The following is a 10988-nucleotide window of genomic DNA, read 5'->3' as shown; positions in this document are numbered from 1 at the left end:
TGGAGTCCTCACATAGAACCCAAGAAATCCTGTCTCGCATGGTTGATTGCATACAGAGCCATCTGGACCCAGTGCAAGGCAGCCAAGTTCAACATTGCCACAGACCAATGCTCTAGATGTGGCCTTCCTGAGGATGATCTACACATTTTTATACACTGCAAGCACATCTCAGATTCCTACAAAGCTTTGAATGCAGTTATTCTAAGATGGGGGAAAGAAGTAAATTGGAAGAATACAATTCTAGGAGAAAACATAGGATGCTCTACATCTCTTTGGAATGCAATAAGGTGCGAGTACTTATGGCACGCATGGCTGCAGAGGTTAGCTGCCACTTTTGATAACCCTGAAATTAAGGGCCCTCCTCTAGCTGTATGCTTAACCACAACATGCATCAGATACTGGAACAACCAAACACAAGCCCTTTTCAAGCTAGAGAAGAGGCTGTTGAATAAATTTCAGAAGAGGAAATCAGATTATACATTGAAACAACTTGAAAAAACCAGAGACAAGATCCTCCTAATCCTCTCAAAAGACAGAGCATTAATAGAAGCCATCAGAAGGATGCAGTAAACAAACATAACTCTCCCCCTCACAGGAGAAGAGGTGATACACCAGACATGCAGACATTAAGAATCAACCAAGAGAAGTTAAAAAGGCAGCTAGGCCAAAGTGACCTGTCACCTACATGGAGACACAGTTGGCCTGTCCAATTTGGAGAGGTTAACTCAACCGCAAGGCCCAGGTTTGCCAGAGTCATCGAAAGCAGAGCCCCAAATCAACAAGAACCGGTACTAGTTTCAGCCACCTCTTCTGTGCACCTGCAAAGAAAGGAAAAGAGTCAGACCAGAGGAATCCCGAACTATCTTAATCGTCATCGAGAGAGAGAGGAAGGCGTCCTGGTGGTCCTAGTGGAAAGCTCAAGGGCCCCATAAGGGCTCCTACCAAAGGATCGAAATCAGCCATAAAGGGCGAGGAAACCACATGACCCCCAGAGGCAGCCCCCTTCTGCTGCCAATGGGCTCCGCCACCTGGACTCAAGATCAAGAAAGAAAAGAAACAACCCAGAGGCCTGTCGAGGGAACCTGCAAAACAGATAAAAGTACCAGCACCATCCTCCCCCAGATTGGAGAAGAGTGGACGGAGCCAGATCTGCCCGTGCTGGAAGAGACAAAGGAGGAAGAGCCAATCAGCAAGATGAAGTTCCCATGCTAACCCCAACCGGCGACCAGAGAGACAGAAGGAGCCGCGGCTAGGCAGAAGGGAGGTCGATCCTCAAGTGGAAGAAGGAGGAATGGTGAGAGGAAACTCATCACCGCCGCTGAACGAGCAGGCACCAGGATGGAGGACTCGCCATGCAAAGATCCCACTCCCCTCCCACGCGGCGCACATGCCTTCACGTGCGCCGTGTTTGCCAATTGGTCCATGTAACATCGGATCCTTTTTGTTTTTTTCCTCAAGCGTGTCCACGCGTCAGCCATGCGGAAGTGGTTTTAGTCATTGTAATTCCGCCCCTCCCTTTTTCATAATACATCAGCCTTTTTTTTTGAAAAAAAAAAGTATGCATGAATAGTTGTGGTGAGGTGTCTTCATATCGTCCAAAGTCAATTGCACTTATTGGAGAGTCACTTCAACACTTTCAAATATATCAAATGAGGTACACAAGTGTGTTAAACATTTTTGGGTTGATCCCCCCTCCCAAAAAAAAAGGTCTTTGGGTTGAGCTCCACGAGTCTCCAACCTCCAAGTTCAAATTCTATCCTAACCTCCTTTTCTCGAACCTCCTCCTTTTCTCTAACCTCTAAATTCGTGGCATGCTATAGTTTTGTGAAACTCTTAGTTCAAATCTCGCCACGTGGAAGCTTTGTGAAACTCTTTATTAAATTCTTACCTACCATGTGACAGCTTTGTGAAACTCTTCATTAAATTCTTACTTACCCTGTGGCAGCTTTGTGAAACAGATAATAGAGACAGAGAAGAGAAACCTTGCACGCCACTCCAAACAACCAAACTGTAAAGGCTTCTATGCCCTCCCCTCTGAAGGCTTCAAATTTCAACACGCACCCACCGACCCTGCCGCCCCGCGCACACACACAATGGGCGAGACGAGCTGCGCTGTGGCTCAGAAATCTCTAGGCGGAGTTGAAGATCCAGCATGGTTACGAGTTATCGAGCTGAGCTCGCTGTGTTCCTTGCCCATGGCCTTAAAAGCTGCAATAAACTTGAACGTGATGGAGATACTGGCCAAGAACAGTGCAGAAGAAGGGTTATCAGCAGCCCAAATAATGTCTGGCATCATCATCAACGATTCTGCGGCCGCCTCCGATCATGCAAAGGCTGCAATCTCACTAGATCGCATTCTAAGGGTACTGGCAAGCCATGGAGTTCTCACAGCATCATCATCATCTCCAGAAACAAGCGATGATCAATATGGCAAGGCTGTAAGCAAGTATGGGCTCAACTCAGTGAGCAAGTATTTTGTGATGAACGAAGGTGGGGGCGCATCCCTGGCTCCACTGCTGCTCCTGTTGCAAGACGAGGTGTTAATGCAAACTTGGCACGATCCCTTGAAAGAGGCAGTCCTCGATGGTGGAAGCCCTTTCACCAAAGCCCATGGCAAACATATTTTCCTCTACGGCCAACAGGATGTGAGATTCCGCGAGCTCTTCGACCGTGCAATGGCACAGCAGTCAAAGCTTCTCATGCGCGCACTGCTGCAAACCACCACCACGTCCTACCATGGCTTCGACCATGGTGTGAATAGCCTTGTAGACGTGGGTGGCGGATCTGGATCCTGCTTAAGCATGATTATCTCTAAGCACCCTCACATTAAAGGCATCAATTTCGATCAGCCTCATGTGATTGCAGCTGCGCCCGAGTACCCTGGTCAAGAGCTCTAGCCCTCAAATTTTTATTACTGTGTGTCTTTTAATTATTAATAATAACGCTTTACTTTCAGGTTTTGATTTCTTGTGCTAGCCTAATTTGAGTTCTTCAAATAATAACTTGAAACTTAATCGTGGGATCCATTCGCTGATCTCCCATTAAATAGGTGTGGAGCATGTAGGAGGAGACATGTTTGTGAGCATCCCCCAAGCTGACGCTATTTTCATGAAGGTATTTTTTATCCACCTTCATCAATACTGTAGCAACACAAAACAAAAAATAAAACTTCAAAACAAAAAATTAAAATTTCCTTTACTTCAACTCTTTTTTGGTGGACATGATTTCTTGAGAAAATTCCACTCTATTATTGGTGGAAAGGAATTTCTTCAAACTACATCACTCACATCATATTGTTATGATTTTTTTAATTTCTTTTTTTTAAAAAAGTGGATTTTGCATGGTTGGAATGACGAGCAATGTGTGAAAATCTTGGAGAATTGTTACAAAGCACTTCCAAGCCAAGGGAAAGTTATAGTGGTGGATATTGTCCTACCAACTACATTGGAAACTACGCTAAGGGCCCGTGTTGGGTACCAATTTGACCTCGCGATGCTTGCTTATAGTCCTGCAGGCCAAGAGCGTACCCAAGAGGAGCTTCATGATCTCTGTAAAGTTGTCGGCTTTGCACACATGCAAGTGATCTGCAAGCTTAATGAGTTTAGTATTGTGGAAATGTATAAAGCTTAGGCCTAATGCCTCTTTAGAATTTATACAAAGTGGCATAAGCTTAGAAACATGTGTGAAGACAAAGAGCCTTACAGAAAAGAGATGGAATTGCCCATCCTAAGATGGACTAGGGAAAGACCATCGAAAGGCCTTTCCCAAGAGGAAGATGGGGAGTCGATACTAGCCAGTGACTCATCTTCTCCTTGGAAAGGCTAGCCAATGGTCTTTCCTAATCGTCATGGTTTGCGGGAGCTTTGCTAATATTAAGCTTCTAGCTTTTGATATATTTGAGTTCCTTTTGCTACTGTTTTATTTTAAATTCTGTTTTGTTGATGTGTCCAACTGTGATAAGTTCTGTAGTTCTTAAATCATCTTTGTTGGTGTGTCGATGGTTTATTAATTTTGCAATTTCTTGTAATATCCTAAGTGTTGATGTGGTATCTTTTTATTTGTATGGCTTAACTTTTTGTCAACAACTGATGTGTCAAGATCTTGTTGTATCATTATAATAGAATAAGGGTATAGCATGAAAATAATAGTGTTTTTATAACTACAAGTCTTGAAAAGATCGGAGCTATTTCGTTGCTACAAACACTACTATTTTTGTTACAACGTTGTGAGGCTTTTTGAGCCCAATGAGGTCAAGACATGGTCAAGCTTGAAGGAGGAAAAAATAGGTTGTAGAAAGATATGATGTACATATACTAGTTTAGAATGTAGGGTATACAAGAAGTGTCGGCCAAGGTAGTATGAAAACAATGTGACTAGCCAATAGAAAGGCCACACTTACTAAAAGGGAAATTGTGCATGACGATATAGGGAGATCTAAATGATGAAGGAAATGCACATGGAGAGCTCGAAGGCAACACGTGGCAGTTTCTTGTTAGGAAGGTAGGATAAGTAGTGTGTTTGTTTTTCTATGAAGAGGTTTTTTGGGTTGAAGGTCAAAGAATAGGAGGGAAGCTTTGGGAGAATCCATTTAGAGAGAAGGACATGAGAGCACACAGAGAGAAGGGAAGGGAACAATGAGAGTAGGTTTGGGCAAGAGCAGAGCAGAGGGAATGCTTGTGAGTCAGAGAATCATTTAAAGGTTGCAAAGGCAAGACTAGGGTCTTTGTTTGCATCTCTGTTGGAACTTGGTGCTACCCAAGACTTTGCTCGACTACAGTTTTTGTTTGAAGTGGCTGTAGAGATCATCAAGAATGCTTGAAGCTATGGGGGTTCTCTAAGTTTTCTTATTTCTTTCTCTTGTTTAAGCCTAGGGTCTCAGGGTTGTTGAGATTGATTTGATTTTATCTATACGCAATAGACAGAGGGCTTGTGATTTGAAATCCTTTATGAGGGGATGAATGAGTTTTGTGTTATGGTTGTGATGATTGTGTTGTTTTGACAGAGATTGTTGAGAAAAAATTAGTTGTGAGTGAAGATATGTAGATTGATGAGCTAGGGCTAAAGTAGATAGAGTCAATTGAGAGTTACCAGTGTGAGATAGGGTCATTTGAGTATCAAGATCTATCATGTGCCGGTGTAGAAGGGTAAAACTAATCTTTTGGGGTTGAGAGGAAGTTGTTTTGGGTCAAGTCTGACAGTCAAATGTTTTTCAAAATTAGTTAAATAGTTTTGTGGATTGAAGGATGTCTTACAGAGTCAGCCAGGGGTCACCTTTTATTGGATAAGGGATTGTAGTGATGAATTATTGTGGAGTCTAGGTTTGGGGTGTGTTTTTGTGAGAGGACACATGGGTGGAAAGTTATACTCACCTAAGTCGAAACTCAGTCAGGTAGGAGTTAGGTGACAGACAAAAGAGCAGTGCTCACATGTTTAGTAGAGGTTTGGAGCACGCGACTTGAGGATTGTTGGATCTAGAGGAATATTTGCAAGTATAGAGGCGAAGAATTTGATAGAGGTAAGTAGCCATCCTCATTAGAATCATCGGGCTCATCTTCATCTTCATCGTCATCTTTATCTTCACTTGATTTGCCTTTATCTTATACATAATCCAAATTTTTATCTTCTTCTTGATTCCATATACATGCATACAAGACTAAGATAACTATTAAATATTAAAAGAGAGCATTAAACAAGAAAAGGGCTTACGTATTACATACCTTGTTAGCTCTAGTTTCCAAAACAGACTCGTTTAAGGGAACACCTTACACATGCATCCAAGCCCATAATTATTTTCGGGAGGCTCTATATCCATAATCATATTCTTCTTTTGTTGGGTTGTGCTCAACAAAATAGCAACATAAAAGATCAAATTAGATTAAAGCAAAGATTAAAGTTAAGAGGAGGAAAATATACACTTACAAAGCATGCAATAAAGGATGTTTTCTCTCCCGACCCAAAGTGAGAAGCTCCTCGCTTTTGTAGTCTTGAAGTACTTGCCGATGCTTATCATTGATGTGCACCTGAATGTTTCCTTACTAAGCTCCATGTGTGCCTCCACTCCTCTTGTGGGCAAACACTAGGCTTCTCTGAGTTGGACTTGGCTGCTCTCATAATGTTTGCTCTCCTGTTAGAGAGCGTAAGATTCTTCCAATCATCCGAGAAGCGGAGGCTCGGATGTGGAACTAGAAATTCAATTTTAAGCACATTAATGACATATTGTTTTGATAACTCATCTTGTGATTTTCATCTTTTAAAACAGTTTGTAGCACCCTGCTCCCTCACCACACTACATCTACTAGACCCCCCAAACTCTGTACGTTGATGTGGTGAAGATGGACATGAGGAAGTAGGGGTGAGTCTAGTCGACATGGGTCTACTAGATTGCAGTGTAGGTTCATCACACCCATAACGTGATGGGCTTACACCACTTGGGCCAGCACCATACAATGGAGTAGACTGGCTAAATGGTAAGTTGGCGTACATATTCTAGTGCATAAAGAGACTTAATCAATGCATAAACACATAAATAGGTATAAAATATACAATGGAAAAAAACATATATGTGTATATAAAAGCTATGTCCATGCATGTTGCTCATAACATTGATTGATGAGGTGAGCAGGTTTGCGACATCTAGGTCATGTGAAGGGTCCATGATTGCCTACACAATACATACATTGAAGCCTTATGAGACATGATTAGACTAAGCATGAGAGCTTCATGCATAGAAGTCTTATCCAAAGAGGCTTATGCAAAGAGCTTCATACTATATATAGGGATATAGCATAGCCTCATACATACTATCCATAGCCGCATGCATACTCTACATAAGGCTATAGCATAGCCACATGCATACTATATATTAGGTTATAGCATAGTCCCATGTATACTATACATAGCCTACACAATACATATATAGAAGCATCATGCATACTATGCATAGTCTTATACATGAGCCTGATGGCTACTTACGGCTCATGCATAAGGGGCTTATGCATAAGGCTTATGGCATAAGGGGATTATGGACAAGGCTCATATGCATAAGACATAAGCCTTATGCATCATGCATAAGGCATAAGGCTTATGCCATAATGCTCAAGGCTTACAGCATAAGGTTTATGGCATAAGGCGCTTAAGCAGAAGGTTCTTATGCATAAGATTCTTATTTATAAGGCTAATTTGAGTTCTTCAAATTGAATCATGCAATCCATTCGTTGATCTCCCACCCATTAGGAGGAGACATGTTTGTGCGATCCATTCGTTGATCTCCCATCCATTCGTTGTAGGAGGAGACATGTTCGTGAGCATCCCCCAAGTTGATGCTATTTCATGAAGGTAATTTTTATCCACTTTCATCAATACTAAAGTGGCACAAAATTTCAAAACAAAAAATTAAAATTTACTTTAACACTTTTTTGGTGGACATAATTTATTGAGAAAATTCTACTCTATTATTGGTGGAACGAATTTCTTCAAACTACACCACTCACATCATATTGTTATGATTTTTTAAAATTCCTTTTTAAGAAAAAATAGTGGAATTCGCACAGTTGGAATGACGGGAAATGTGTGAAAATCTTGGAGAATTGTTACAAAGCACTTAAGCAAAGGGAAAGTTATCGTGGTGGATGTTGTCCTACCAAAACTACATTGGAAACTAGGCTAAGGGCCCGTGTTGGGTACCAATTTAAATTCATGATGTTTGCTTATAGTCCTGCAAGTTAAGAGTGTACCGAAGAGGAGCTTCATGATCTCTCTAAAGTTTTGAGCTTTGCACACATGCAAGTGATCTTCAAGCTTAATGAGTTAAGTGTTGTGGAAATATATAAAGCTTAGGCCTAGGTATAAAATATACAATGAAAAAAAACATATATGTGTATATAAAAGCTATGTCCATGCATGTTGCTCATAACATTGATTGATGAGGTGAGCAGGTTTGCGACATCAAGGTCATGAGAAGGGTCCATGATTGCCTACACAATACATACATAGGAGCCTTATGAGACATGATTAGACTAAGCATGAGAGCTTCATGCATAGAAGTCTTATGCAAAGAGGCTTATGCAAAGAGCTTCATACTATATATAGGGATATAGCATAGCCTCATACATACTATCCATAGCCGCATGCATACTCTACATAAGGCTATAGCATAGCCACATGCATACTATATATTAGGTTATAGCATAGTCCCATGTATACTATACATAGCCTACACAATACATATATAGAAGCATCATGCATACTATGCATAGTCTTATACATGAGCCTGGCTGCTTACGGCTCATGCATAAGGGGCTTATGGATAAGGCTTATGGCATAAGGGGATTATGGACAAGGCTCTTATGCATAAGACATAAGCCTTATGCATAAGGTTCTTAGCCATAAGGCTTATGCATCATGCATAAGGCATAAGGCTTATGCCATAATGCTCAAGGCTTACAGCATAAGGTTTATGGCATAAGGGGCTTAAGCTGAAGGTTCTTATGCATAAGAGTCTTATTTATAAGGCTAATTTGAGTTCTTCAAATTGAATCGTGCGATCCATTCGCTGATCTCCCACCCATTAGGAGGAGACATGTTTGTGCGATCCATCGTTGATCTCCCATCCATTCGTTGTAGGAGGAGACATGTTCGTGAGCATTCCCCAAGTTGACGTTATTTCATGAAGGTAATTTTTATCCACTTTCATCAATACTAAAGCGGCACAAAATTTCAAAACAAAAAATTAAAATTTACTTTAACACTTTTTTGTTGGACATAATTTATTGAGAAAATTCTACTCTATTATTGGTGGAACGAATTTCTTCAAACTACATCACTCACATCATATTGTTATGATTTTTTAAAATTCCTTTTTAAGAAAAAATAGTGGAATTCGCACAGTTGGAATGACGAGCAATGTGTGAAAATCTTGGAGAATTGTTACAAAGCACTTAAGCAAAGGGAAAGTTATCGTGGTGGATGTTGTCCTACCAACTACATTGGAAACTAGGCTAAGGGCCCGTGTTGGGTACCAATTTAAATTCATGATGTTTGCTTATAGTCTTGCAAGTCAAGAGTGTACCAAAGAGGAGCTTCATGATCTCTCTAAAGTTTTGAGCTTTGCACACATGCAAGTGATCTTCAAGCTTAATGAGTTTAGTGTTGTGGAAATATATAAAGCTTAGGCCTAGGTGAACAAACATACAAAGTTTTTTACTTAATGTCATCTATATTCAATGCCTCTTTAGAATTTCTACAAAGTGGTACAAGCTTAGAAACATGTGTGAAGATAAAGAGCCCCACATGAAAAAGAAGGAGATTTCTAGTGCTGGGAAAAGAGTAGGGAAAGGCCATTGGGAGGCCTTTTTGACCGATGGCCTTTCCCGGCCATCAAGGACATGGGAGTGAGAGAAGAAGCAATTAATGTAGCCACATCAGCATCTGTAGAATCTATTCTTGATGAAATGGAGACCACTAGATGGACCAAATTTTGACATCTCAGATTCTTCCTCTAATAATGACAAGCAACTGATGCAGTGGATTTTGACAACTTAGCACTACAAAAATTAATGAGTTCAATGCCAATGTGCAGGTGCCCAAGATTGGATTTTTTTTAAAATAAGACTAATTGATTGGACAGCTTAGATCCTGCCTTTAACGAATCTTGTCCTTGAATTCGTGCCGTTATGTGTCATGATCTTAATGGTTACAGTTGCATTCTATGAAATAATGCAACTAGATTTGATGGTTATGTCCCTCATCCTTGATGGAGATGGACAGTAAGTGATTTAACCTTTTTTCTCTTTCCTTTTTTCTTTTTGTATATTTTAAGAGACACACTTACAGTTTTGTTTTATCAAAATTAATCACTGTACCGTTTGTTCGTTGGTTAGAAAATGAAAAGAGAAAAAATAAAGCTTCACAATCATCATGCATCTCTGCAAGTATGGCGGCTGAGTAAGTATTGAATCCATTATCTTTTCGATTTGTTTAGACTTCGCAGTAAAACAAAGTAGATAGTTATGAATATTTTTTTATGAGATCGTTCTAATCAAGCGACTGAAGACTTGGCTTTAATCAAGAACCAAGTAAGTTTTCATTCATCAAATTAAGAATCGATGTTTTGCATTGAAGGGTGTTGGAGAATATACATGCGATTTTGAATTAGCACATCAAGAAAATTGTACAGGTGCATGAGGCAGAATCTTTCCCTTGAAATTTTGCTTGCTCTGCACCATTCCATGATCTTTCCATGATCATAAGATGATTAGTCCATTTTATTGAATTCACCAAACACTCTCACTTAAGTATCTCTCAATCTCTCAAGATGTCTTATACCATTAGTGTGTCTTGCAAGGGCCTTTTCCGTCGGCTCTTTCCCATTTTATTTTTCGACAAGAACGTTTATATACAGTACTCCTCGACATGTGACATGTCTTTTAACTCTTTGGTGCTTCCCCCATACGACAACACCTCTAGCTACATTTTCTCACTTTCACGGGGTCGCAAGCCCCATGTACTTTGATTTTGTTTATCACTTCTAGATGGTCACCGTCCTCTTATAGACAACTCATCTTCCAAAAGAAGCATTTGGCTTGCGAATTCCCCCTACCTAGGTGAATAGTCCATCTCTCAATCCCTAGGACTCTAGGGTGTGCACAACTCCATCCATGTGTGCATTTATTCTCTTCTTTGGGTAAATTTCTCCACCAGGGTCTTTTATGTCTCATCCAAGAAGACCCATCATAAGCACTAAGTGTTGGGTAACACAATGCGCCTCTTCTAAACCACAGCCTTGTGGTCTTTTTCCTACTAAGTGGTGAAGTCCTCCCTAGAAATCCTTCGTTTGTCCCATCTTACCTCTCCTAACTTCTTATTAGCAAGACCCTCTTCTTCAATGATGCTACTCTCGCACCAAGCGAAGATTGTCTATGTGGATCTCCAAACCAAGTGCTCAAATGCATCTAAAGGGCTCACTAGTGGAGATCACCCCATGTGATCTA

At 40.6% G+C, this 10988-nt stretch overlaps 1 protein-coding gene across 1 annotated transcript; it reads left to right on the top strand.

Annotated features, from left to right (window-relative positions):
• The first annotated feature begins 1949 nt into the window (after nucleotides 1-1949).
• On the top strand, nucleotides 1950-3893 carry LOC147635311 (flavone 3'-O-methyltransferase 1-like). Its single transcript, XM_086802544.1, has 3 exons — nucleotides 1950-2883; nucleotides 3050-3114; nucleotides 3331-3893. Exons 1-3 carry the CDS (start codon nucleotides 2094-2096, stop codon nucleotides 3628-3630), a joined length of 1155 nt encoding a protein of 384 aa, XP_086658670.1. The 5' UTR covers nucleotides 1950-2093; the 3' UTR covers nucleotides 3631-3893.
• Nucleotides 3894-10988: the final 7095 nt, after the last annotated feature.

The sequence above is a fragment of the Cibotium barometz genome, chromosome 9 (genome assembly GCF_041138505.1).
Source record: "Cibotium barometz isolate CiBa-2024 chromosome 9, ASM4113850v1, whole genome shotgun sequence".
Taxonomy (NCBI): domain Eukaryota; kingdom Viridiplantae; phylum Streptophyta; class Polypodiopsida; order Cyatheales; family Cibotiaceae; genus Cibotium; species Cibotium barometz.
This window is presented reverse-complemented; position numbering and strand designations above follow the sequence as displayed.

What these genes read in the sequence shown, in the direction of transcription:
- LOC147635311 (XM_086802544.1), top strand. Translation starts at nt 2,094, where the DNA reads ATGGGCGAGACGAGCTGCGCTGTGGCTCAGAAATCTCTAGGCGGAGTT. An exon ending in AGCTGCGCCCGAGTACCCTG is followed by an intron (nt 2,884 to 3,049) that starts GTCAAGAGCTCT and finishes CCCATTAAATAG; the next exon opens with GTGTGGAGCATGTAGGAGGA. An exon ending in CTGACGCTATTTTCATGAAG is followed by an intron (nt 3,115 to 3,330) that starts GTATTTTTTATC and finishes TTTTTAAAAAAG; the next exon opens with TGGATTTTGCATGGTTGGAA.